At 36.7% G+C, this 27,056-nt stretch overlaps 14 protein-coding genes across 14 annotated transcripts; 5 read left to right on the forward strand and 9 right to left on the reverse strand.

The window, feature by feature from the left end:
• Window positions 1-193: 193 nt before the first annotated feature.
• Window positions 194-1,491, forward strand: FDP41_012879 (uncharacterized protein; the record flags this gene model as incomplete). Its single annotated transcript, XM_044703446.1, has 2 exons — window positions 194-1,148; window positions 1,211-1,491. The coding sequence occupies 2 exons, from the start codon at window positions 194-196 to the stop codon at window positions 1,489-1,491; spliced, it is 1,236 nt and encodes a 411-aa protein (XP_044565804.1).
• A 5-nt stretch (window positions 1,492-1,496) lies between these two features.
• FDP41_012880 (uncharacterized protein) lies at window positions 1,497-2,663 on the reverse strand (the record flags this gene model as incomplete). The annotated part of the gene is made up of 1 exon (XM_044703448.1): window positions 1,497-2,663. The coding sequence occupies one exon, from the start codon at window positions 2,661-2,663 to the stop codon at window positions 1,497-1,499; it is 1,167 nt and encodes a 388-aa protein (XP_044565805.1).
• A 214-nt stretch (window positions 2,664-2,877) lies between these two features.
• FDP41_012881 (uncharacterized protein) lies at window positions 2,878-4,248 on the reverse strand (the record flags this gene model as incomplete). The annotated part of the gene is made up of 1 exon (XM_044703449.1): window positions 2,878-4,248. One exon carries the CDS (start codon window positions 4,246-4,248, stop codon window positions 2,878-2,880), a length of 1,371 nt encoding a protein of 456 aa, XP_044565806.1.
• A 147-nt stretch (window positions 4,249-4,395) lies between these two features.
• Window positions 4,396-5,817, forward strand: FDP41_012882 (uncharacterized protein; the record flags this gene model as incomplete). The annotated part of the gene is made up of 3 exons (XM_044703450.1): window positions 4,396-5,370; window positions 5,435-5,572; window positions 5,632-5,817. The coding sequence occupies 3 exons, from the start codon at window positions 4,396-4,398 to the stop codon at window positions 5,815-5,817; spliced, it is 1,299 nt and encodes a 432-aa protein (XP_044565807.1).
• Window positions 5,818-5,945: 128 nt separating this feature from the next.
• On the reverse strand, window positions 5,946-6,913 carry FDP41_012883 (uncharacterized protein; the record flags this gene model as incomplete). The annotated part of the gene is made up of 2 exons (XM_044703451.1): window positions 5,946-6,152; window positions 6,209-6,913. The coding sequence occupies 2 exons, from the start codon at window positions 6,911-6,913 to the stop codon at window positions 5,946-5,948; spliced, it is 912 nt and encodes a 303-aa protein (XP_044565808.1).
• An 885-nt stretch (window positions 6,914-7,798) lies between these two features.
• FDP41_012884 (uncharacterized protein) lies at window positions 7,799-9,147 on the reverse strand (the record flags this gene model as incomplete). Its single annotated transcript, XM_044703452.1, has 2 exons — window positions 7,799-8,725; window positions 8,866-9,147. 2 exons carry the CDS (start codon window positions 9,145-9,147, stop codon window positions 7,799-7,801), a joined length of 1,209 nt encoding a protein of 402 aa, XP_044565809.1.
• Window positions 9,148-9,702: 555 nt separating this feature from the next.
• FDP41_012885 (uncharacterized protein) lies at window positions 9,703-12,168 on the forward strand (the record flags this gene model as incomplete). The annotated part of the gene is made up of 1 exon (XM_044703453.1): window positions 9,703-12,168. The coding sequence occupies one exon, from the start codon at window positions 9,703-9,705 to the stop codon at window positions 12,166-12,168; it is 2,466 nt and encodes an 821-aa protein (XP_044565810.1).
• A 1,593-nt stretch (window positions 12,169-13,761) lies between these two features.
• FDP41_012886 (uncharacterized protein) lies at window positions 13,762-14,226 on the forward strand (the record flags this gene model as incomplete). The annotated part of the gene is made up of 1 exon (XM_044703454.1): window positions 13,762-14,226. The coding sequence occupies one exon, from the start codon at window positions 13,762-13,764 to the stop codon at window positions 14,224-14,226; it is 465 nt and encodes a 154-aa protein (XP_044565811.1).
• Window positions 14,227-14,430: 204 nt separating this feature from the next.
• Window positions 14,431-16,059, reverse strand: FDP41_012887 (uncharacterized protein; the record flags this gene model as incomplete). Its single annotated transcript, XM_044703455.1, has 1 exon — window positions 14,431-16,059. One exon carries the CDS (start codon window positions 16,057-16,059, stop codon window positions 14,431-14,433), a length of 1,629 nt encoding a protein of 542 aa, XP_044565812.1.
• A 297-nt stretch (window positions 16,060-16,356) lies between these two features.
• FDP41_012888 (uncharacterized protein) lies at window positions 16,357-19,152 on the forward strand (the record flags this gene model as incomplete). The annotated part of the gene is made up of 1 exon (XM_044703456.1): window positions 16,357-19,152. The coding sequence occupies one exon, from the start codon at window positions 16,357-16,359 to the stop codon at window positions 19,150-19,152; it is 2,796 nt and encodes a 931-aa protein (XP_044565813.1).
• Window positions 19,153-19,154: 2 nt separating this feature from the next.
• Window positions 19,155-20,157, reverse strand: FDP41_012889 (uncharacterized protein; the record flags this gene model as incomplete). Its single annotated transcript, XM_044703457.1, has 4 exons — window positions 19,155-19,304; window positions 19,362-19,455; window positions 19,522-20,068; window positions 20,118-20,157. 4 exons carry the CDS (start codon window positions 20,155-20,157, stop codon window positions 19,155-19,157), a joined length of 831 nt encoding a protein of 276 aa, XP_044565814.1.
• A 168-nt stretch (window positions 20,158-20,325) lies between these two features.
• Window positions 20,326-22,731, reverse strand: FDP41_012890 (uncharacterized protein; the record flags this gene model as incomplete). The annotated part of the gene is made up of 1 exon (XM_044703459.1): window positions 20,326-22,731. The coding sequence occupies one exon, from the start codon at window positions 22,729-22,731 to the stop codon at window positions 20,326-20,328; it is 2,406 nt and encodes an 801-aa protein (XP_044565815.1).
• Window positions 22,732-23,462: 731 nt separating this feature from the next.
• FDP41_012891 (uncharacterized protein) lies at window positions 23,463-26,438 on the reverse strand (the record flags this gene model as incomplete). Its single annotated transcript, XM_044703460.1, has 3 exons — window positions 23,463-24,625; window positions 24,679-24,714; window positions 24,767-26,438. The coding sequence occupies 3 exons, from the start codon at window positions 26,436-26,438 to the stop codon at window positions 23,463-23,465; spliced, it is 2,871 nt and encodes a 956-aa protein (XP_044565816.1).
• An 84-nt stretch (window positions 26,439-26,522) lies between these two features.
• FDP41_012892 (uncharacterized protein) lies at window positions 26,523-27,028 on the reverse strand (the record flags this gene model as incomplete). The annotated part of the gene is made up of 2 exons (XM_044703461.1): window positions 26,523-26,787; window positions 26,994-27,028. 2 exons carry the CDS (start codon window positions 27,026-27,028, stop codon window positions 26,523-26,525), a joined length of 300 nt encoding a protein of 99 aa, XP_044565817.1.
• Between the last annotated feature and the right edge of the window lie 28 nt (window positions 27,029-27,056).

Raw genomic sequence — 27,056 nt, forward strand, 5'->3', positions numbered from 1 at the left:
ACCACCACTCTGATGATCGTCTTCCTCTCTCTCTGTAAATACAATTCTTGTAATAACAACCTCCATGTACAAATAAATATTTCCAAGCTCACCACAGTGACACTTGTTGTTGAAATGGTCCAAGAATCAGCACTTGTTCATTCATCAAGGGGGTCCTTTACTTTATTGTTGTTCGAACATCGAAGAGAAAAAAATGTTGCAGCAACAAAACAGCACTTCTTCCGCACATGTTGAACAATTTCGATTGGAAGTCTCTACAGACTTCCACAAGGAAAGACTCGATGTGTTCCTGTTCAGTAAATTCTTCAAAGAAAGACAAGTATCCAAGAATGCTGTTTCCAAGCTCATTCAGCATTCTTTAAATCCAACTGGCTCTGACAGCACAAGATATCAATTTCTCTACAATGACGAAGTGGTAAACAAGCCAGCATTCAAACTCCGAAATGGTGATTGTGTGGTGGTAATGGTTGAAAAACATTGTGAATTAATTTCGGATGAGTCATCCAATAATTCAATTCCTCATGAACGAAATTTGAACAATAATACATCGAACGATGTAGAAAATACCTCTTCCATTCAACCCGAAAATATACCTCTCAACATTCTTTATGAAGATGATTATTTAATTGTATTGGACAAACCTAAATTTATGACTGTGCATCCTTCGTTAAAACCAAAACCAAGAAATACGACAGGAACACTGGTCAATGCTTTATTATTTCATTGTCAAGGAAAACTTTCAACGTGTGGCTCTTGTGATGAACATTACAGACCTGGCATTGTTCATAGACTAGACAGGGATACAAGTGGAATAATGGTCATTGCAAAAGATAATGACACACATTTGGCTCTTAAAAAATTGTTTGAAAATAAGAATAGTCCTTTAGAAGTGAACGGGAATGACTCTAATATTACAAGGTATTATCAAGCTCTTGTAGAAAATGAGCTAAAACCAGTTGAAGGAAAAATTGAGGTTTATATTAAGCGTCATCATTCGATACCTTCCAAGAGAGAAATTACGAAAAATCCTTTGGACACTGGAGCAAAATTGGCAATTACTGAGTACAAAGAGCTTGAAACAATTGCTGTTAAAAATTTAAGTGGATGTCATACTTTGAGTCTTGTTCAATGTAAACTTTTGACTGGAAGTAAGTTTGTGACCATTTTATTATGGTGATACATTCAAAGTTTTGAAATCATGTATATTAAGGAACTCATCAAATTCGAGTATCATTTGCTCATTTGAATAGACCTCTTGTGGGGGACGTGCTCTATAATCCTCGTTTTAAATCTGGCAACAAATCCAAGAAGAAAAAACAATCCAAGTACGAAGAAGAGTTTGAAAAATTCGCTCTAGAAAAAGGTCAATTCCTCCACGCTTCGTATTTGAAATTTGTTCATCCTCGTACTGGAAAAACGTTCGAGTTCCATTCTGAAACACCATCCTATTTTAGAGAGGCAATCAAACTGTTGAACCATTCAACGGAGTAATAGGTTTAGTCATAGTCCGTGGGATAACCTATTTTGTGAAGTTTCACATGCTCCAACCTTTCTCCGGTGCAGAAATCATATAGATGAGCAGCATCATTCTCGTGGATGGTTTGTATATATTGATCTTTTAGACTCCTCCTTGCTAGTATTCGAGCATTGTCCTTATTAGCTTCAATTTTGTCACTCTCACGAGCTCTATCTTCCACGGATTGAAATACCTTACGCTTTCGCTCAACGTTATTCTTTGCGATGGTTAGAGTTTTGTTTCTCAGGTCTGAATATACATCCTTTTGAAATGTGAGATGATCATTTAGTTTTCTCACCAACCTGTAATTATTGGTTGCATATTGCGGTGTGTTTTCATCAGGTACAACATCACTGGTAGTATCATAGGTCACAGACCTACCATATCTGAGTTTGGGCTCAAAAGGGAAGTACTGTTTCAGACTCTCATTAATTTTCATCTCAGTATTTGTTGTTTTCAGTCCTTCGTTGTAGGGAATGTAATGTTGACGCACCAAACTATCTCGTAATTGTTGTAATTTTCTCATTTCATCAGTTTTATCCGGAGAGGTTGTAAATTTATCAACCTTAACCAGTCGTTGTGGACCCGAATCACCTTGAGGGTCTTTGGACTTTTCAATTGGCTTGATATAGAACGCATTTTCAAGCCGTTTCTCTGATAAGCATTCATTTCTGTTGGCGACACGTGTTGTCTCCAGGTCTTGATTCATCTTTTCGTGTAAAGTCCATGTAGTTCCAATATTAGTATGAAAAATGGTTTCATGTTGTTTTGCGTAAGGGTTGAGGTCGGAATGATAGGCAAACGAAAAGCTTGGCCTAGTATGGAGAAAATGGCTGAACTTTTCGGAAGCGTGTTTTCGATACTCCAAGTCTGTAGATGGCTCTGCTGACTGTACTCTCTTTTCTCTTCGGGTTCGGAGAGTTAGCTTGTTGATCTTCTCCGCTGACAAGTCGCTCTTTCTTAAATTTGGGTTTGTTGTGTATAATGAACGGAAGTTTTCTGCATCCACACTTCGTCCCTTTGCAGAACGTTTAGAATTGTTGTTGTTATCATCTTCATGTTTTCCGTAATATTTTCGATTCACACCCAAGACGGTTGCACTTCGGTTACCAACAGGATAGGTAACGCTCTTCTTATTGAGAGACATTTTTTTAAATAAAAAACTGTAGATTTGAAACGAAAATTTTTTTCAGTAACGTATCTCTTTGGAGGGAAATGTGTTGACAACCAACCCACAAATTCCTTTTTGGCGTGTCTGTTCATTAAAAAATCGCAAGTTAACAAGAAACAGATTGAGTATCTTTAAAACAAACAGTTTTTTAGATTGGTATTTGTAGAAAAAACAAGTAGAAAACCAATATTTAAAGCAATGGTCGTACTTTGCTGCTCCATTCGTCGTCCCATCTATGAGTTTGAAAATTCTGTTTTAAATGTTCCTTCATAGATTTGAGCTTTTTACTACCTTCAGGAGATAGTAACAGCTCATCCAAATATTCCGTTAACTCTTTCTTGTTTTTGAAAATGTAACCATTTTGTCCATGTTTGACGAGCTCAGGTAATGCGTCATATTCAATTGCACATACAGGTAAATTGCTACCGAACATGTCCACAACTTTCATTGGAAGATCGAGTTTTGAGCTTGAGTAATGAAGGCAAACTCCAACATCGCTCGATGCTAGTAATTTCGAGTAGTCTGAATATGAAAGATATCCAGTTTGAATTCTGCAGAATTTAAGGTTAAGTGAAGCAATTTTCTTTAGATAATATTCTTTTTGAGGCCCTTTTCCTGTTATTACAAATTCTAAATAAAGCGGTGGAGACAGATCCTTAAGTTTGTTTTCAAGATCAATAATTGATGATAATAGCACTGAAAAATCTTCATCTTCAGTCCAACTCGTGCTACTGATAATGAGCTTAAAATTTCGGCTCGTGTCGATTTTTAACACATTTTCCAAAAGCTCTGTTCTTTCATTGGATGACAGATTCTTTCCAAACATTTCAGGAGGTCTATCGTACATTACTGTCACAATATTGGGATCTATTTTCAGTCTCTTAACAAGATCTTCCTTTAGTTTTTCTGATACGCACAAATGATGTGTCGCACAACCTCGAACAAAGCTAAACTCCAAGTACTGAGCAAACTTTATCAGATACTTGTTTTTTCTTGATAGAGCCAAAATGGAAAATCCATAATTATGCCAATCAATAATATACTCATCAAGCTTAATGAGATGAATTTTCTGTAATAACCAAAACAAAAATAATGTAGGAATTGCTGGAGGATTCTGAGTCAATAATATTTTCTTTGGAGTGTATTCTTTTCCAAAAGGATTTCTGTTAATAATGCACGATAATTGAATGGACATGACAAGAAATTGCAAAATCACTTTCAAAGGAGCAAACAACAAGAAAAACAAAAAGTGAATTCTCATGAAATAATTCACCCAATTCCACCATTGAGAAGCCAATCGATTGATTTTCAAATTTTTCTGATTTAGAACTTGTTCATGAGGATCCGAGTCATACAATCCAACAAAATCTACGTGATGATTCATCTCGTTCATTTTAGCTATTGATAACGAGTGATATTGCATTCTCGGACTATGACCAATATCTCCCAATACAAAAACAATAAAATGTTTTTTAATAATCATATGTTGAGAGGAGGAACGAGGCTCGATGTCATTGTTGTTTGATGACTCCGATGCACGTTTTGATGCTCGTTTACTCATTTTTTTACAAAATCTATTTCAAAACAAAGGGGATCTTCTCAAGAATACAAAGCAGATCATTCATGAAGAACACATTCATACAGGAGAGAATTATGAGATTTTCAAAGATCGGAAATATAAAGGATTACAAATTCATAATAAAAAAAAATGAAAAAAGTCTTTTCAATTTCTCGGGTTTCATCGTCGGGCAATGTGACTCCTATCGGAGCTGCACAACAAAATATCAACAATGGTGGTACTGTTGGCAGTGGCAGTACTACGGTTGTTAATAATCATGCTACCACCAGTACTACCAGGCTGGATAACGATGCTACAAATAATAATATGGAAATACAAACATCATCGGGATCAAAAAGAAATAGTGTTTCATATCATCCAAACTCGATGATCAATACATCAATGGAGAGTGGAGGAAGTGATACGACAACATCAAATAATAATTCAACGATTCGGAAAAATTATTCTACAGGAGTGATAGACGAAACCAAAAGCTCTACAACAACAGATAACACTATGAGCTCTCCTTCATCTTCACCATCAAATAAAAGACTTACGCCCTCGCTGAATCAAACATTTGGGGAAGGAGGAATTGAAGGCTCCTCAAATCATGGCAGACGTGTCAGAAGAGGATCACTAACTTCTAATTTGGAAAACGAAGTACATCCTGTGGCGATGACGAGAACCATTGACCAAAAAGTACCACTCATGGAATTTCTTGTTCAGAAAAGACTGGAAAATTTGGACTATCTGAGAAGATTTCATGAAGGAAAAATTATGTGGTTGAACGTGGTAAAAGTGTCACCTAGTGAAATTGAGAATGCTTATCAACCAAAAGAATTACAAAAACGATTAGAACAATGGTTTTGTTTAGGAGTGTCGTTGGCACCTCTCATTAACTATAATGATGGATATCATTTCGTACGGGCATGTTCTCAATTAATGGAAGAATATGAATATCATTATTCTAGCATGGCGATGCAAGGAATGAAAATATTGAAAGCATTTACAAATACCTTTGTCGAGGAAGAGACTCCTGTAATTCCCTCTCAAAAAACTATCAAACCCACGATTCACAAATCAAATGGATCAGTAATTTATGAATTTTTGCAGACACCACATATTGTAAGTATCCTCGATATCAGCATGCACTTCTAATATTATATTTTTTTATTTTCTATTTGTTCAGCATTGCTCGTTGGATTATTGCCAAGTTGTTTTTTCGATGTGTGACATTTTAACATTTGTGTATAGAAAGTTTCTTGATGAAACAAATATCAATAGCTCCTTGCATGAGAGTATTATCAAATTGGATGGAAAAATTAAGGTAGGTTTTACCAATCATGCACGAATTATCTTGAAATTATTCCAAACAATCTCAAATAGAATAACTTTATTGGACTGCTCTCAAAGGATGTTACCAACATTGCAATACAAGTTGTAAAAACAAAATTGGCAAGTGTTCAAAATATGTTCTCAATATCATTGCCCAGCCAAACGCCAAACACAGGCCAATCCTCATCCAAGAGGAAAGAGGCATCAGATCAAGTCGATGAATGGTTTGATATTTAATAAACATCAATGAAGGTGGAACAAAATCATGTTATAAACGACTTGTTCGAGCACCTTCGCAAAATCTCATGTGTTTATGAGGGTGGGTGTGGTACTTTTTCTGTCTCATATGCGCTGTTTAAAAACCTCTAGAAAGACTGTTTGAAAGTAAAATTCAATATCGACCACGTGATTTGATCGATTTGGCGAGCTTCAACATCTTCTCCATTCAATAAAAACGATAATTGAACCTTCTTTTCAGGAGAACTTTCTGTTGCCTTTTCGATTTCTTTTGGGTTATTGGCAATTTGACCTGGCCATCTTCCAATTCCCAATTCGTAGTATCGTCTTTTCAACTATTGTGCATTATTATAATCATTCCTGTAAATATGCTCTCGATTTAAATACTTACAGTACTCAGAGAAACACCCAAGACTTGAGCGGCAGAGGTTTGAGGAAGCGCCATCACTCGAATCAATTCGAACACAGGTATGTTGATTTTTGACTTTTTCTTTGACTTTTGACATGCATATTTAGAAATTCGTGTAGGAGGAGGGGATGAGTCATTAACAGTCAAATGACTCGATGGTTTTGGACTAGATTTACTCGTAGATGTTCTTGTTCTTGACTTGGGTGATGTGCGTTTGGAAGTTGTTGACTTGCCACACAAAATTTGCGAATCAGCATGAGACATGGGAGACGAAGCGGACGCCGACGATAAAGACAACGACGACGATGACACAGATGAAGAAGAAGAGTGGTGGTCTTCTTCACCGTGATCATTAGTAGTATTGAACACTCGAATAGCTACTGGAGTCATTGTTGTCATCATTGGTGGAGACGAGGAAGTACTTGATGAGGTATGAATGTTGTCTTTCAGAGTTCTTACATCTGAGAGGGCAGGAGAAGAGGTGGTGGTGTTGGTTTCAAATGAGCTTTTCGTTTTTGAATCATGAGGATGGTTATGGTGGTGGTGGTCATGAGAAGGAGAATTCAAATTGTGTGAAGATGAGGAAATGGGTTGGTGAGTCATGAATGCTGATTGTGGAGTGGTAAAGTAATGATAATTGGTGGAATTGTGAATGCTATTCGTGGGAGTGAGATGTAAAGCTGACATGGTAGTAAAAGGGTTTGTAGTGAAAGTAACAATAGAGTGGATATAGAAATATGAGAAGAGAATGATTCTCTCCAAACGGTATATCAACAGTGAGTTGTCTGTCTGTGTGTGCGTTCAATGAATCTTTGAGAGGAGGCCTCGATACCAATATATAAATAACACTTCTTCTTCACACGTGTGTGTAGAAAGGAGTGATGGAATAAGTAAGCTAAGACTCTTTGACGAATGGACACCGTGTGAAGGAGTGTGGTTTGGTTTTTTTGTGAGTGTAGTTTTAAAAGTCCATTCTTGTTGTTGCGATTCACGACAATTAGAACGCAATTTTGAGAATTGGTGAATCGGATTAGAGCGGTTCACAGCACTTCGGGACATGCAAAAAGGTCCGCTGCTGGATGAGCTGAGGATGTGCAGTTGCGACGACGATGTCGTGTGCTAATGCAGTATATGTAATAACTACTCGCACTTCGATGATGAATTTCGTCTTTTACTTGAATTTCAAAGGAGGCAAAAGGATCACAAGAGAGAGATGCTCAGCGATTGAATTCATCAAGCAAGTTAGTAAAAAGTCGTAGCATCACGCGAGAGTCACAGGTTCAAGTGAGGAGGAGGAGGACGAACAAACTCAAAGCACTCACTCATGAGTCGCATCCTTACAAAATGGATGAAACACTCAACGATGGAATTTTGCAGTTTTTATTCGAAATTAATGCGAACGTTCAACCGAATGAGTATCATTTACAGCGCACATGAACATTTCGAGTAAAATAGAAACCCAAAGAAGAATTCCTTGTTAGAATGTGGAAGGAGTTTAATGTTCCCATAGTTGGAAAGAAGAGGTTATTGTTGTAAAATGTACCTCAACTCGGTTGCAAGTATAAAGTTCGTTTACTTTTTCCAAGATTGCTTGTTCATGGGTTGGTTGTTGTTTCTTTGTGTGACTTGTTGAATGGCTTGGTGGAGCTTCAAATTGCTCGAGTACCACTCTCTAAAATCTTGCTCCTTCTTGACGCCCAACTCTACAATATTGTTCTTTAAATCATTGATGGTGATTTTCATCTCAATGAGTTCCTTAATGAGTTCCAAGGTGAAAGTTTTGAGCTCTGAATCGGCCAAATCGGTTTGATTCTCGACACACAATTCAGAAGTGATTTGAGAGAGTTGAGAGTTGGATTCGATGGTACATTCCTCCCAGGTTTTGTCTCGATAATTCTTGTGAAGCACAGATACACTCGATGCTTCTTGGATGGAATTTTTCAACTTTTTGGCTTGTTCAACAAACTTTTCTTCACTCTTTTGTTTTTGTGTTTGTTTCTTGAATTGAGAAATTAGGGATGACTTTTCTTCGAGTTTCTCCATCAAGACCGATTGATTTTGTTTCATGGTTTGATAGTCGCTCTCTACTCTCTTGTAATGTTTGTGTGCTTTCTTTTGCTGTTTCTTGGTAGCCTGCAACTCTCGTTTTAAGGCCGTAAGTTCTAACTTTAAATCACAATTTTCATTGAGTAGCTTTTCAATTTGTTTTTGACTCTCAATGGACATGCCAGTTGAAGTCGATGGATCCATGGTTGCCACTTTGGATTTGCTTTTCACAGCAGCTGTTGTGGTTGAGTTTTTCATCTCAACCCTATTTTCCTTGTTATTGTTCGAAATGTCAACCGAAGATGGTAATTGGTTGCTAGAAGGTGGAGGTGTTGAGGAAGGGAAGTTGACATGTTTTACAGATTGAGAAAGGGTCGTTTTCTTCAGTATTGGTTTAGGAGATTTGCTGTCATTCTTTGTAGATCCAATGGGTTGTTGGTGAAGTGAATCAATCTAATAGACAGTAATGGAAGTCAATTGAGAGAGCACAATGATTGAATTGGTCAGTGGATGATCCAAAAAACAGTGTTTCACGACGACGACAAAAGTTATTAACTTTGGATGAGCTTATTTCAATCGGACTTCCAGCTTACCTCTTTCAATAAATCATTCACAGATTCATCACGGAGAATTGAATAGCCTTCACTCTCAACACTGTTGTCGGAGAGATTGCCTTCATCTTCTTCATCGTGATGATGATGGAGAGAGCGGGCATGAGATAAAGATTCATGGCTGCTGCTATTGGATGATGGCATGACGAGTGCGGATGATTCATCTTGCTGTTGTTGTGGCTCATCATTCTCGGCAGATTCTGATCGCGGATCGAGTACGTTGAAATCTGCGAAGTCTTCTTCTCTTGCATTCACACTATTCATATTTTTTTTGAATTTCTTAACGGTTAGATGAAGCAAACAAAATTGGCGCCAGGTTAGGGATCTGTCAGTTGCGACCACAAGTTGCGAGCAAACGCACGTGCAATCCAGACGAGCATGTTGACTTATCATAATCCTGCTGTATGTTGTTGGAGGAGTGTTGATTCATCAACGATTGTCAATATTTCCTCTTGTCTCTTCGAGATCATCTTTCAGATACGTTTGATTTCTATTGCCTAAATTCTGTTTCTATCAAATTCATTCCTTTCTTGTCATTTGAAAGGTGCAATTGTCAACATTAAAAAAACAAAGCATTTAGAACAGCATTGCTTCCTAGTGCGAACGTCCAATTCATCATCACTGTACCTTCTCTCTCATTGTTGATCATCACGTTTTGCAATTATTCGTCAAATACTCAACCACAAGAGTAGGAACCATCATCCAACGAATTTAAAATTTTCTTCGATCATCGAAACGATCATACAATCAGTTTCATCATTACCATTCTTTGATCATCCAAGTCTTCTCTCATCACACAACAATTACAACAACATCTCAATGACTCTCAAAGATTCAAATTCCATTCAAGTTCAAACCACTTCTTCTTCATCATCAGCAACAACAACCACACAACGTAGTCATACCAAATTCTCTCCAGTCTTTCCATCTGATTACATTGAAGTTGTTGTATTGGGAAATGAATCATCTGGTAAATCAAGTATTATTCGTCAATACATTTCTTCACAATTTACAGAAGAATATGTGCCAACTGTCACAGAACATTACTACAAAACCATTCAAGTGGATGATGACAGTGTCACATTGAGTATTAACGAATGTGGAGGAAAGGGTGAATACAAACAATTACAAAAACAATATATTGCTGATGGAAATGCTTTTTTGATTGTGTGTAGCGTTCTCGATGAACCAACACAATGTGAAGAATTGATTGATGACATTGTGAAACAAATCAACAGCAGAGTTTCATCTCAACCAACCATCGAAGGTCTCTCCAACAGTGGACAAATCATTGGTGGACTCGATCAGACACCTGTTGTCATTGTTTTGAACAAGTGTGATATTTTAGAGTCACAAGAAAAGTATTTGGATGTTCTCGACAAGGAAGATATTGAAAAGGCAGAATCCATTCCAAAATTGGTTGAAAGAAAAGCTCAACAATACAAAATTCCATTCATGTGTTGCAATGCAAGAGAAACTCTTCAAGTGAATGACATTTTCAATGTTCATCTCTTGAAAGAATTGTTGAGAAAGCAAAAACCTGTCACTGCCAAAGTATCCATTGCTGCAAATGCTGACGTTGAGATTCAAATGAAACAATTGGCAAGAGAAAATAATGTCACAGAGTTATTGGGCTTGTTAAGCAAGTCACAACCTTCTGAAGAATGTTTCAAGAAATTGTTTTTCATTTCCATTCTCCATGAAGATGCAAACTTGTTGAAAGAGTTGATTGCATACAATAAGAAACATCATTGTGTTAAGGAACAACTTGGAAGAGTTGAAATGTTAGTCGATGAAGAGTCACACTTTAAGGCAAATCTTTTATTGTTTGCTCTCATGGAAGGAAATAGAAAAGCATACAAGATTTTGAAAGAGGAAGGTCTTCGTTTGAAGGCATCCAAACTTCCAAAACAACAAAATTTACTCTTAATTATTTTACAATCATTAGAGAATGGAAATGAGCAACAACAAGATTCAGAAGAGTCCATTTCATTTACTCTTGATCACGACAATTATTCACATGAAAAGGATGTTTTCTTGACTGATCTCGCTCTCGAAATATTGACAGAACAAGAGAATGAATTGGCAGCCTATGTTAACATTCCATGTGTCATTGACAATGAAGTTAGATATCCTATTCATTATGCCATTGAATTGAAGAGTTATTTAATTGCAGATTGGTTATTGAGACACAATGCCAACGTTGATGTCAGAGATTTTGCTGGAAAAACTGCATTACATCGAGCTGTTGAAAGTGGTCAAGTGAAACTTGCCAAATTATTGCTCGAACACAAGGCAAATGCAACAGCAAGAGTTGAAAATAATTCTGGTGTTCTAAAGAGTATGGAACGAATTATTTGTGAAGAATGTCCAATGGAATGGAGAGAGCCCATGATTGCTCTGCTTGCAAAATATGGACTTGCTGCTCATTTGTCATCTCCACAATGGAAAACGATTGAACTAGGCCATTCTGTGAGTCATGAGAAATGTGAAACCACTCTTGAAAGATCTCTCTCTTTCTATGATTATTACATCAAATTACGTTTGCATGTGAGTGAAAATTCTTCACAATTACATTCTGTGTCGTACCATTTCGTCACTGGAGGAGGTGCCAACCATGAATTCACACTTGAACAAGTTTCGAAGATTCGTAATGATTCCATTCAACAAGTGTCACTTTTATTCCAATCTAAATCTACTCAAGCAGTTGTGAGATGTGTTGTGAATTCATTGGGAGAAGTGAATGTTGTCAAACCACTTCCAGATGAAATTGTTGTTTTTATTGGAGAATCTGGTGAATCGAGCTCTCTAGTTTGTAAATCAACACTCATTACCAATTATATGGAAAATATTCCATCCAGTGGAGATGATTTATATTCAAAAGAATTGAAAGTTTATGATCAAGTGATTTCTCTCAATTTATTGGATGTCAATGGAGATGAAGAGGAATATCTTGATGAAAGAATTCACAACTCTAATGCATTTATTCTCGTCTGTTGCAACAATCAAAAGAATACGATTGACATTTTGAATGAATTAGTTGAAGAAATTCAATTTGTGAAAAGAACCGATGTTTCAAAAATTCCAATCGTTCTTGTCCAAATTAATGAAGCCATTTCCAATTCTGAAGATAATAGTGCTCTCACGAATATTGCAAAGAAATTGAATGTTCCACATTGTTGGGTCAGTGCTTCGAATCGTGATGCTTTGAATAATTTGTTTGAACATGTCTTGTTGAATGAAGTGATGAAAAAACAATCACCTTTGAAGCAATATTTTCAATGATCAAAGAATATAAGTGACATTTGTAATTATAGCAATAATAATACTATTACACTACAGTAGTACTACAGTAGTTGATCTTTTAGTTTCTCGTGTTATTAAAATTTCTTTTAAACGAAGGAGATTAGGGAGTGCACATAGAGTCGATTAATCTGCAAAAAGATAACAATTGAAAGATGGAAATTAGGAAATGTCATGAGAGATTTGGAAATATGGAACTAATTTGAACAAGAGCAAAAAGTCAAATGTCCATTCCTTTCCGCTCAAGTGAAAGGTCAACAAAATTCAAATCCATCCGACAATGTCACTTCTGCTCTTTCGGCTTTTTATTCACTGAGTAATTTTGACCCCTATCCTTTGAGTATTTCTTCAATGGTGATCAGTGTGTCATTCATTGTCGTGTTTTTGGTGTTGTTGATCATCTTTGTGGTGTTTGTAAATCAAAAAAGGAAAATTGAAAAGATTGTGAGAAATCAAAAGACGCTTCTTTCCATGGCAATGATTGTGTTAGTGATTCAATATATTGGATTACTAATTCGAATTATTTTCGATTCTGTGAATATTTCCATTGTGAGAGATTTTGATGTTTATTTCCAAAATCAATTGGGACAAGAAGAATCTCAAAAAATCATTCAAACTATGAAATCCAATGCCACTGCATTACAAGCAGGTGTTTCTTCTTCTAAAATTACAGCTCTCTTTGCAGCAGGAACTTTTGAGGTTTCAACTTTTCTCTTCAATGTTGTATTCATCCCATTCATCATGAATTTGTGACCTATGTCTTTTTGAAAACAGCTCAATTAGCAAAAGGGCAATTTGAGTCAAGAACATACAAGATATTTGAGTTTATTGTCAAAATTATTAGTAATGCGATGATTGTGATCATGTTTTTGCTCATTATTGTCGTTGTTCTAAATTGGGTACTAGGAAAATTTAGACAAGTCTCTACGAATATTCAGTGGTACATTTATTTGGCAATATTTATCATTTACACCTGTCATATCAATATGCAAACCGTTGCATTTAATGTAAGTATTTATCTAGTAGCATTTGAGTATTTCAAAATGTTTGAACATTCAAAATAATAATTATACTAACTGAATGAATCGCTTTTCTTAATTGAACAAATTTCCAATTGTGAAAAATTCACATAACCACTCGAACACAGATGGTTTCCTTTCGAGTGTTCACCACTCTACTCATTCCATTGTTCAAACCACTTTTTAAGGGAACCGTCGAAGAGTTGAGAGATTTAAAAGCAACACTGGAGAACACGATGGTTGTTACTTCTCCGAGAGAGATGGGAAGTGGTCGAGGTGGTGGTGATGTGGTGACAACGACACAACCCTCAGCTGAACTCGGTGTGTCCTTTCATCTCGAAACAATGGTTCGTACATCGCCTGCAAGTTGTGACTCTCAAAACCAACAGTCATTTCTCACTCCTCTTCTGCCTTATAAAACACACTTTCGTCGTCGTGCTGATACTTTTGTCTTTTTAAAATTCGCAATCATGAAATGCAACACTTGTAAAATCCGAATCTTTTGCATTTCAATATTGAAGGAAAGATGCTTTACAAAAATATATTTCAAAAAAAAATGAGTAAAACCAGAAAGAATATTCAAAACACACTCTTTGATGAGGCTCCAGAGATTTCCGAAACACAAAGTATTGTTCGGGTCGTATCTACGAGAGGAACTAACCAAATTGAAGTGGAATATCCGGTAACAAAGGAAAGAATATTGGTGATTTTACCAACCAAGTTCAATAAATTGGTTTGGGTGAAGAAGGGAGATTATGTGGTGATTAGCACGGATCGGAGTGAACAAAATAAGGGTAAAATTAAAGGATTTGTGGATCATATTTTGTTGAGTCATCATGTAAAGAGTTTAAAAAAGCAAGGACAATGGCCTCTTGAATTTGAAACCAATGATGAAGAAGACTCCGCAGTGGAGAAACATGAAAAGCAAGAGGATGAATATTTTGAAGGAAATCCAAACCGGGTGGCATTTTCTGATGATGAAGAAGATGAAGAGGACGATGATGAAGAGGATAACAATTAGAGATTTCTCGATCATATGAGAGCTCTCATGCATTTCATACATGCAGATGTTTGAAGACTTTTTAAACGCAGAATCTGTGAGACACGAAAATATTATGATTCCGAATAATTATTATTCAAATATTTATTCACTTCAGCTGATTTGTGTTTAAATATTAATAATAGTGTACAGGCCACAACAACAATATTAAATTATTTTTTCTGATCAAGGCTCACGCTTAATCTTATTTAAATCACCCATGACCTTTTTAAAAGTCGAAGTAAATTCGTTTGGATCTGTGGAATTGAGTGCATACACTTCAAGTGTCTGACCTGATCCATACAGACGTTTCTTGAATTGACAAGTGAAATATTCTATGGATTCCTGATAAATCTTTTCAACTTGCTCGCTGGACAAGTCAAGCCTCAGAGCTGGTTCACTCGTTTGTAAATGCAATGCAACTTCCGTCTCTGTTTCGTCCTGTTGTGACACACTCGAGTTGCTAGATTCAATTTTCATCTGATACGATCTGTTCATACTTTCAAATAGTTCAATGGGATTAAGTCCTCGCTTAATTTTCTTTTTGTAAATATCTGCTTTGGTGAAGAAGAGGATAAAGGGAACGTTGGCGAGATCAACTTCTTTACACACTTTCTCAAACAAGAGTAATGACGAAAAAAATCGATTCTGTTGCACATCTTCATACAGGGTGACATTAATGTCAGACAAGGCAACAAAGTAAAACACAACGAACGAATTAGGCATCACAAGCGACCACTTTTTTTGTTCTGATCGTTGCCCTCCAGTGTCTACAAAAAGATAATCTCTCGTTTCCTTAATTCCATTTTCAAATATGGCATCTTCAATATAGTGCATGTAATACAAGCCAACAGTTTTTTGCCTTCGATGTAAAACGTCCATTGAATTTGGCTCATATTGATATGGAGGATAAATATCTTTCATTCTATGGTCAAGAAAGTATAACAAATCATCATAGTCATAATTTCTCATATCTGCAACAGTGCATGTCCATTCATTTTCACACGAAGGAGAAAAAGAAGGCATTGCAATATGTGAAATGTGATAATGTGCAAATAAATGAAATGGTCGAAACTTCCACAACAATTCAATATCATCATAAACTTGTTCACCAAAATGTGTGTCATAGGTTTGATTATAAGACTTGTCAGAGGATCGTTTCACAGCACTTTGAATAAAACTCTTGTCAAATGCCAATTTCACAAGTCGTTCCATGGCATCAGTGACAGAACGAGGCAAATCGTTTGGAAATATTTCTTTCAATTCCTCTAAATTTTCAATACTATTCTGTCTCTCATAATTCAGAAATTGTGTTAAAGTTCTCAAATAGTCTTTACATAATTCTCCAATATCTTTAATGATATTGAAATAGATGACTCCTTTTTTCGTATTGGAAAAACTTCCTTTTTTAAACAATTCAATTGCTTTAAAGAAGGTTGACTTTCCCGATGATCCTGAACCTAATAAAAGTATCTTGTACTGTGTGAGAGAAGAAATGACATTCGGCAATTGAGAATTTGAAAATGCTGAATTTGCATGTTCTGACATGAATTCTGTCTCCAATTTTGTATGAAAATGATGACTCTTTCGATTCGAGTGATGATTTGTATCATGATTGTGTTGTTGTGAGTGATGATGATGAATATAGTTACTATCAAGAAGTACTGAACCCGATCGATGTTTTGAAGCTACAGATGAGGAAGGTATTAATAATTGGTGATCCGACAATGCATTATTGCTGCTATGATCAAAAGGAGAATAATGCTGACGTGAGAGAGGGGACTTAGAGGAAGAAGAAGCTTGTTGATTGCCCATTTTTTCTTGTTTGAAATTTGACAGAGAGAAGCAGAGAGGACAAACTAAATTTGGAAACCGTCGTTCTAAAACGAAAGCATCTTCATTCATATTCATCAATATTTCCCACCATTTCATGGTTTGATTAGACATTAGTCTGTGTTAATCCTTGATCCCTGTCTGGTTCAATCACATGTAAGCGTTCGTTGATGAGAGAAGGCAATTTCAACCTTATCCTTCAAATTATTCATAATAATTACACATCGAATGGATTTCTTCATTCTATTTCATGAGCTTTTGCAAAAAAAAGCAAAAAAAATGCCTCGACGACGACTACCGAAAACATCTTCAACCAAGAGAAGCCTAGATGAACAACAATCCAGCAGTAGTTGCGTGGAAGACGGAAAGGCTAATAATAACAATACCGCACAAGAACCTCAAACAAAGAAAAAGAAAATTTCTAACTTTAACGACAATTCTTTATTTCCTGATGATGTACTTGGTATGATCTTTGATTTCTTGTCCGATGCAGATCGAAAGGTAGTTGAAAAAGTATCAATTGCTTTTCATAGAGCATGTGTAAGAGCTGAAAAACGAGATGTGATAGACTATTGGAATGATGAAAACAATTTCATGTTGCATCCTCTCAAAGAAAAGCCTGTACCATTGTCTGTGATTGAACAAACTGAATCTAGATTGCAGATCAGAATACCTTTTCACTTACGAGAATTTTTGCAAATCACAAACGGACGGAGGCCATTTTCTTCTGATTTTCTACATATCAGCAACATGTTACTTCCAATAGAACAATGGCGAAAACAGGGAGGAAGAGTTGTTATTGGAAGTACAAAATATGAAGAGAAAACAATTCTAATGAATGCACGAGGTCTTCTCCTTCTTGAGACTTACGATAGCGATGATAGTGACGACGATTTTATTTCAGGTTTAGGAACCTTTAAACAATTCTTGAAAATGGAGAACATTCGTTTTGATTTTTGTCATTATGATACCAAGAAACTTGTACACAAGAAGCACTTCCATCATTTCTTCTCACCTTACACTTCCTCCATATTCAATATTGAAAACAAGGAGCTCATTTATCAAATGGTTAGACAAGGAGGAAACTGCAATAATTTACCAGCATCGCTCAAAGCGGACAGATCATTTATGCTAAAACTGGTAAAGACAGACGGGAATGCTATTAAAGCTGCTTCTGATGAATTGAGAGATGACAAGCAAATTGCGATGGCTGCAATATCAAATTCTGCCTCTAGCTACAGATATTTATCATATAGGCTAAAGTGCGACGAAGAAATTTGCAGTATAGCGTTTTCTGGTGAAAGCAACATGCTCCGACAAGCTCCTTTTGCTGTGAAAAATAATCGAGACTTGATGCTGAAGGCCGTTAAATCCAACGCAAAATGTATTTTCTATATGGCAGGAATGTTAAAGTTAGACAAGGAATTGCTTGAAATTGCTTTGGAACAAAAGTGTATTGCGGATATTCCATACAGCCTTAAAAGAGATAAGGATTTCATGCTAAAAGCTCTTAGTTACAAAGTACCCTTAAAATTGGCTGCATTTGACTTGAAAAATGATGAGGATATAGTTCTTGCTGCTGTGACGATTGATCCAAAAAATTTAGAACATGCATCTGCTAGGCTTCAAAATAACAGAGAAATTGTAAAGATAGCTGTACAAAGTGATGTAACTACTCTTAAATACGCCTCTATTGACCTTAAAAACGACAAGGAAATATTGATGATTGCTTTGGACAAATTATTATATCACAGAAGTGGTAATACTATTACTCTCGAATTTTGTCCATTCTCCATTAGAAATGACAGAGATATTGCATTGAAAGCTGTACAACTCGCTTTTAGCAATATGAAGTTTGTTTCACCAGAATTGCGGAAAGACAAATCTTTTGTTATGGAAGTTTTGAAGCTTCCAAATCCTCCTGTGGAGTATATTGATGATTCATCATTCGAAGACGAAGAAATTATTGCTCTTGCAATGCAAAAATATGGTCATTTAGTATCACTTTCAAAGTCTACGCTTCGGAACCACCGCAAAGTGGCGCTGGCTACTGTTAAAAAGGATGGTGCAATGTTAAAAGAGCTTTCTCTCGAGCTTCGAAACGATAGAGAGATTGTGAAATCTGCCATACAGCAAAATAATCAAAGTATTTTTTATTCGACCTATGAGTTGAGAAATGATCCAGAGATGATCCTATTCAAAGAAAAAGAAGGAGGATATGCTTCAAAAGTTGAGTGTTTCTGTGATAAACAACATATACTCAATACTTTTGACCCTCATGCAGGATTGTTGCAATGTACAGAATATTCTCTAGCAGACAATGAACAAGTGGCCACTCAATGTATGATTAACGAGGAAGATCACACTTTTCCATATCTTTCAGACCGATTACGAGATGATCACAAGCTTGCTCTTTCCCAAGTGACAACATGCGGAGGTTTACTGGAATATGTCTCACCAAGATTAAAACGTGACCGAAGTATTGTCCAAGCTGCCACTGAACAATATGCTCTAGCACTACAGTATGCAGATCCTGAATTTTGGCATGACAAGGATTTAGTTTTAAAAGCAGTGAAACAAGATGGATTAATGCTTCAATATGCTCCTTATGAATTAAGAAATGACAAAGCTGTCGTTATGACAGCCGTCTCAGATGATCCTGCTTCTTTGCAATTTGCCTCTGATGAGATGAGGAATGACCGAGAGATTGTGCTTAAAGCCATCTCACAATCAGCCAGTGCCATTCAATTTGTGTCTGAGGAGCTATTACATAATGAGGAAATTGTTTCAGAGGCGTTGATGAAATCTGAAGCTGTTGCTAATCTAATACCGGAATCTGTATTAAGCCAGGACAGAATTGCAGAGTTACGCGAAAAAGCCAGAACCAATAATACTATTGTAATCGATGACGATGATGATGACGATGATGATGATGACACTGATGACTATGACGACTACGATGAAAATGAAGGTGACATGTTCATTTTCGATGATGATGACGACGATGACGATGATGATGTCGACGACATCGCCTCATTTCATAGTTTCATGGTACGCAATATCTTTAACTTTTAATGTTACTCCTCTTTCCACCATGGCTCTCCATTGTAAATCATTTTCTTTGTCATCCCACCGTCGATCACAAAGTTTTGTCCTGTGATGAATCCGCTTCCGTCTTGGCAACCATCCTCAATCAGAAATAAGCACAATTTTGCAACATCTTCTGGCTAAGAATTTGATTGCCAATCATGAACTGTGACAGTGTTCCATAATAATAAACTTACCTTTCCAACTCTTCCTACAGGATGCTGTTTGTGATCACCTTCTCTTAATTCATATTGCCTCTCTTTTCCGACTTGATGTGACTGAACATCAATCCTAATTATTAACAATAATTAAGGAAAGAAATTATGATTTGAATGGTTGAGCTTATCATAAACTTACCATCCAGGAGAAATGCAGTTCACATTAATTTCAGGTCCAAGACTAATGGCTAATGAATGTGTCAAGGAAAGCACTCCTCCCTTTGTTGCACTATAAATTTCAGTGTTTGCTTCACTTTGCAAAGCTCGAGTTGATGAAATGTTAACAATACATCCTTGAGACTGCTTCAAGTAAGGAACGCCATATTTGGTGGTAAGAAAGATGCTTGTTAAATTGATCCCTACAACTCTGTTCCACTCTTCCAAAGAGAGCCCAGTAATATCTTTGGCATGGTAGTGAGGGTGTGAAACCGCTGCATTGTTAACAATTGCATCCAAATGAGAGAATTTTTCAATTGTTTTTTCAATTAGATTTTTCACATCATCTTCTTTGGAAACATCGCAATGAATTAGAAGGTACATGGATGGATCAAATTTTTCGAATGGATTGATGAAAGGTGTTGCAGATTCATTGTTTTGTTCGGATGTTGTGGGTGGTATGGCAATATCAGCCACGACGACACGGAATTGTTTGGAAATCAAAGTTTGCGAAATTACTAAACCAATTCCTGCGAATTCGATGAGACTAACAATGTGTTGTAGAAATGATGAACCTACCATTGAGTCCTCCTGTAACGATCACTGTTTTGAGAGTCATGAATTTTTTTGTTGACTCTGAGCCTTTTATTCATATTGGAAAGTAAACACACATTCGATACAATCTATTTATTGTCAGATTTGATAAAAGCAAGTAATGCGAAAGGTAGCCACATCATCAATGTGAAGAGTTAATGTACATGAATTGGTTTGGAAATGTTCTTCCTTGTTATTCATTATGAGCCCATTCAGCAAGTCGTTCTGGCTTTCCCTTCTTTCTATTTGCAAGTATTCTTGAAAAGTACTTGGCATAGAGAATTAAAATCACAACAACCACAGCCACAACAATGAATACATTGATAACTAAATCAAATGAAAGGAAGTTGTCCATCAAAATATTCGCGAAACATTTCCAGCAATAATCTTGGACATTGGTGTTGAATAATTCAATAATTTCGTGTCCAAAGAGAAGCTTATTCGAGTACAATCTTAAACCACCTGTGAATGTCACATAATGGTTAATAAAAGCGTCTAGTTGTAAATCAATTGGGAATGCTTTTTCCAATAACTTTAGGGCAGCCTTTCTAGTTATGATATAACTAGCCGCGCCATAGACTCTAGTTGCTGATGTTGTCATCCAATAATCATTATATCTTTCAAATTCCCCACTTCCAGGGAAGAGACTAAAATACATGAAAGCTACATCAAACTCTTTTGGTAAATGAGCGAAATAGGTCATAATTTCGTCATAAGGACTAGTTATTTCAAAATCGTCCTCAAATATTAAAATTTTCTCGTAACCCTTCTCGATCATGTCTTTCCAAATATTTGTGTGTGTTAGATAGCATCCAACGGCGCCCTTTGTGGCAAGTTGATAATCAAGACTTCTTCCTTCGGAAATGGCCTTATAAGTTGTTATTGACACATGGTTAAAGATATCCTTGTCGGACAATGCCTCTCCATAGACAGGTTCAAAGAAGCTGTAATTTGAAAAGATACCACCAAGAGTGTTGAGTCTTCGGATTGACTTTAACTTTCTATCTTCTCTAATTTTCAAATTAATCACATAAATATGATCAATTTTGAAATCTGGATTTTCTTCATTTTCCACCGCAGGTTTTGGAACCACAGTCGTACGAACATCATTTCCATCAGGTCTGAGTGGTTTGACATAGGTAATTGGTTCAGGCTTAACAGGTATTGGATGTTTGTTGCTGCTGTCATCCATGTTTTGAATAACTTTTGGTCCCATCTCTGGTTGCACTGTGGTGGTTTTGGTGGCCTTGTTGTTTTCTTGTTCGAGCTTGGGTTGTTCGGCTAATGGTTGTTGTGGAGCATCTATTCTTGTTGGAGCTGGCTTTTCAATTTGGGGTTGTTGTTTTGTGGTTGATGATGATGAGGTCGTCTCTTGTTTCTTCCTTCTTTTCGAATCGGAAGCTTGTTTTCTTCCAGCTATCCTCGGCCTTCTCGGATCGTTTTTCTGAATGTTTTCCCAATCGGGTCGCTCTACTTGGTCCTTGGACGATGGAATACGGTATCTATCGTAACTTGCATCATAGATTGTGTTGGCTTCTTCAAGTGTTTCCAGAGCATCATCAGCACCCGTCCTGATGGTGTTATGAATTTTGGAAAACACATTAGAACGTAAATTCAAAACAAAAAGCAGGGAAGCAACAACACATAATATTAGGAGGATAACAATACTATAATTCCTAGCCTTCATAAAACAAGTCCATAATGAGGGCATTGATTGTTTAAATTCCTTCTTGGATGTTCCCATAATTGGAGAATTGAAATTGTTGTGGTAGGAATTATGGCCCGAGCTACCAGAGAAGGAGGAAAACCAACTAATGAAACTATTGGATGGAGAATATGGATTGCCATAGTGGGTGTTCCGATAGCTGTAAGCATGGGGATTGCTAATGGTTCTTGGACGAGGTGAATGTTGTGATGCTTTCAGAGTGCTTGAAGGGATTACAGTGGAAGAAGATGATGCTGAAACTGAAGTGGTCAGAGAAGTATTAATGGCAGCTGAGTTGGTATTGTTCAGCACCACAGCTGTCGTGGTCGTCATTAAAAGGCTAGATTTCAGTGCTTGTTGCTTGGTGGTAGTGAGAGAAGTTGTGGTCGTGGTGGTAACTTGTTCTTGAGGATGATGAGTGGTCGTAGTGGTAGTATTGTTGGACGAATTGTTGTTGTGGTGGTGGTGATGATGATTCAACAAAGGAGCAGAAGATGTTGCTGGTGAATGTTGATGCTGGAAAGAGGAAGGATTGCTTGTGTTAGTAGTATTGGTAGTGGTACTCGAAGTGTTCATCTCCTTTCCTTGAGCTGATGAGGATGGTGAAGAAGATATCAGAGTGGCAGCAGTAGGAGTCATTGATGAAGAGTTGAGAGGATGATGACGACAAGAGTGAGAATTAATTCCGGGCAAATGAGTGCTTGTGCTGTATGGAATTGCCGATGATCCTTCGGTCAATGAGGAATGAAAAGAGGACGGAATTGTTGATGAATGGTTGTTTGTAGATCCTCCTGTAGTGGTGTTGTTATTGCTGGGTGATGACGACACGGAGGATGCGTCCACAGAAAATTGGCTAGATGACGAGCTCAATGAATTTCTCCCAGTGTGTTGCATGCTTTGTTTTTTTCTGGGTTGTTGGTAAACGATTGTGATTCAACAACAATTTGTGAGTCGTTCAGCTTGGAAGACAATGACATAAACAACGGAACAATACTAATGAAAGCAGGATTGTTTGGAGGTGATTTTGGGTTAGACCGAATCGTCTTCTTCCTGTTCAGTGTTTTGATCAAATAGTTTTATTGAGAAGGAATAAACAAAATCAAATAGAAACGAATGAAACAACATGACAACAACATCTTTATTACCATTTAAAAAGGATTGACAACAAAGAACCTGTTATGATGCACGAAGCACAAAATATATGCAGACCACTCTTTTCTCTGTAATATGACCATCCATTTTGGAAACATCGGGTTCCCGCTCATTTCACACGAACGTTGTAACCAACGTTTACTTCCGAAAGTTAGCCGTTGGCTGTGGTGTTTGCTGATGGATGACGAGAGTGATTTATCTTGCAGGTCATACTGTTCGTTCACTTTGATGAGTTATTCAAAATTCTTGTTAATCAACAAATCTTTAAGGATTCCTTCTCCTACCAACATGACAAACTGATAAAACACATCCAGTCTTGCACTGAACCTTGTGAATCTTTGAGCATGAGTCGCCACAATTACCGCACTTCATTATGTTCGAATTGTGAATAAACACACGGAAGAAAAACCTACCATTTGTCATGCAGTCATTTTGACTGGCGCCCATATAATTTGTCTCACCCTTCTTGTTCCTTAATGTTCCAAGAGCTCTGATTTCGTTCGCAAGTAGAAGGCCTTTCTGGAGAGTTCACGTTTTGCACTGAATATGATCATCATAATCTTCTCCTGAGTAAAGTAACGGTCAATGAACGAGAGTTCCTCTTGAGAAGAGTGAGGAAAGGATTTTAAATGTTCGAGAAATTTGCGACTTGTCATGATGTGTGTGGCATTCTCTTCATCCATTAAGGAAAGAGGTATTTCTTCGTTTTCTGATTCAGAAAGAAAGTGAGAAAGCTGCTCCAGGGTCAAATTACACCTCTTGAGAATTCTGGCAATCTCAGGTCTTCTCACTCCTTCGAGTTGAACCAAATCGATCAAATCTTGTTTCACTCCGTATTGAATTCGTTTCGTAAACTTCTTTGCAATTTTTGATAAATGCCAATATTCCAATTTTTCACAAAATTGTTGAGCCATGGAACAAAATATGGTAGATTGAGACATTAATTGTTGAAGACTTCCTCTACCTCTAATTTCGCAATACTCCAAAAAAGGGTTGATTTCATTAATGATATCTCTCAATATAAATGCATTATACATTCGTTTCACTAAGGCATTATCTGAATCGCTAATCTTTGAGAACTTGTTCATAGCTTTTGTTACGATGGCTTGTTCTGGAATTTTGCATCTTTGAAAAATCTTTTTTTCAATACTTGTAGCCTTTTGTTCAATGTAATTGAAGAACTTGACATAGTTTGGCTCCAATAAACCATTGCCATCAATGGGAACTCCAATGAGGTATAACAAGTGCAATTCATCACTCAAGATGATGCCTTCATCCATTGCGTTCTTTAAATGGTCAAAAAGTTCTAGAGATTGTCTTAGAGTGAGTGCGCTCCTAGATGCTCCGAGACCAAACGAGGTCATTTCAAAACCAGAGGATGACTCTGTTGACATGCTAATTAATTTGTTTTCAGCAAGTTGAGATATTACAAAACGAAACTTTTCAATTAATTTTTGTTTGATATCAGGATTTTGAAAAGTGCAAAAAGTATGAGTTACAAACTTGTCAATTTCCTCCATAGATGAAGTGAGGCCGCTAGACACAATCTCAAGACACACTCTACTTAGAGAATCAATGTCTTCCACATGGATACAGCTGTTTATATTTTCTAGTGGTTTAGAAATTAACTCCAATCCTGGATACGATGAATCAATGATCTCACTCACAACCGTTGAATCTTATACTTACCACCATCAATTTGAGTTTTGTATTGTTTTTGAAGAACTATTCAAATGTTATCAGACAAGGAGTCGTGTGAATACAATACTACACTTACCGAGATAGCTTTCTCCGAACGAATCAATCCCAGCACGACCAGCTCTACCAGCCATTTGGAGATATTTAGCTTTGGATAAAAATTGTTTGTAACCAATGTAGGGTGTGTTGAAAATAACTCTTGCAGCAGGTAAGTTAATGCCAGCTGCAAGAGTGCTTGTGCAACAAATCACACTAATCACATGATTTCTATATGCATTTTCGATTAAAGCTCTTTCTTCAGTGGTTAGGGAGCTATGATGATATGCAACTCCATACTTAATTCCGTTCAAAAGATTATGGTCGTCATTTCCAATAAGTTTGAGATCAGAAATTAATTTTTCTTTTTCTTCTTGATCGTCTTTGGTAATTGGAAGTGTTTGTGATAAATGTTTCACACAATCTTCACAGGATTGCTTTGTGGGGCAAAATATTAGAACACTATTTGCAGGTATAATTTCACAGCACAATGATGCTATAAAATCAGGATCTGCCTTTCCTTTTCCAACCTCAAACGGTATTGAATTTAGATTTCTTATTTTGCTTCCTTGTTTGTCAAAAACAGTGTCTCCAATGGTATAGTATTCTACTAGAGGAACCGGTCTGTAATCTGATGTATACAAAGTAGCATCCATCCAATTAGCAATACTTTCCAGATTGGGAATTGTTGCAGACATCCCAATAATTTGAATGGTAACTTTTTCAATCTTTGTTGAATATTTCTCAACAGGTGACTCAAAAATTGGTGTATCATCAATCATAATTTCTACATGCTTCTTTTCTCTTTGTATGTACAAAATTTTGGTGATCAAATGTTCTAATAATTGACCTCGATCGCCCTCCCCTAGCATGTGCAACTCATCAATAACCACACATCCAAGCTCATGAATTCTGTTCTCTTTAACAAGAGAGTCAATTATAAGGTTTGCTTTTTCTATCGTAGATATTATTAATTGATTTCCAGGTTCAACAGGAATAGCTCCCTTGGATCCAAAATAGCCCTCAACAAAGAAATTTAAGTGGTCACTAAATAATTCCAAACTTGCACATTTTTCTTCACAAATGGAAACATATGGAAGAACCAGCAAGGATTTCTTTTTGAAAAGTTGACAATTCCGAATCATCAAAATTTCTGCAATTAGTGTTTTGCCTCCACTCGTCGGCAACGAATATACTAAATTTCTTCCAGATTTCAATTCTTCAAGTCCTAACAATTTTTCTTGCCACTCGTATAACTTATTTACACCTTTGATTTCGCGAAATAATTCACCACATATTCGGGGAAGCCCATAAAAATCTATGGCTTTCTCTATAATATTTAACTTTGTTTGAATTACTGGTTTGGTATTTGTGTGATCTATTTCTTCGTCTCCTTGATTGAGCTCCGAAGATAAAAAAGGTTGGACCTCTTTCACTGATATAAAATCTTCTTCTTCAACGATGATGGATCTTAATGGCTCAATAGAACCAATCGAATCAATGGATATTTGTGATTCCTCTGTTGCTGAAGCTTCCGATGATATCGGAACCGCTTCTTCTTTTTCTTCATTCATTGAACTCACAAACACAGGCCTGTTTTCACTCATCAGGCTATATTTCATTTTCTTGTTGAGAGCTTCTAAACTTGCATTCTTGACTTCCGCTTGTTGTGAAGATGATGTTGTAGAGGATGGGGCTGTGATTTTTCGTTTCATTTTTTTTGAGGCGAGCTTTTGATGGAATTTTGTGGAAATATTGTGGTTGTGCTTAGCTTGCCTTTTCAACCACGATCGCTTTATTTACTGATATTTAGTCTTCAGATATTGTTTTACTTCAAAGAAGCTCATGTCTGTAGCCGAAGCATCTACCACCAAATCAAAAGCAGTCTTTTGTGTCTTGTTTTTAATGGTAATGTCAATCTTTTTCTTTTCAATTAATTCTTTGACCATCTCAAGCCTCTTGTAAGCAGCAGCCCAATGTAATAGTGTGTTTCCATATTCATCGGTTGCATTGATGTTTCGTAATCGGTCAAGTGCTGCAACGAATTTACCATAATTTCCGTCTCTGATGATCCGTTATCAATCATTAAATGATCCAATCACATGTGAGATGATCAAAAAATCATCAAATTTAATAATTCAATAGTCGGGACAGTCAGGTGGTGATCGGACGAGTGAGAGAAATGATCAAAAAACAAAATATAGTGAATAATGAAAATTTGTTGTTATTGTTAGTCTCTGAGAGGGAGGAACCTTCTCACATCTACCTACGCGATGGTTTGTTGAGCTTGGCTGTAGTCTGACATTTTTTGTGTGAATGAGTTTCGTGTAATG

The sequence above is a fragment of the Naegleria fowleri genome, assembly GCF_008403515.1.
Source record: "Naegleria fowleri strain ATCC 30894 chromosome Unknown tig16, whole genome shotgun sequence".
Lineage (NCBI taxonomy): Eukaryota > Heterolobosea > Eutetramitea > Acrasida > Naegleriidae > Naegleria > Naegleria fowleri.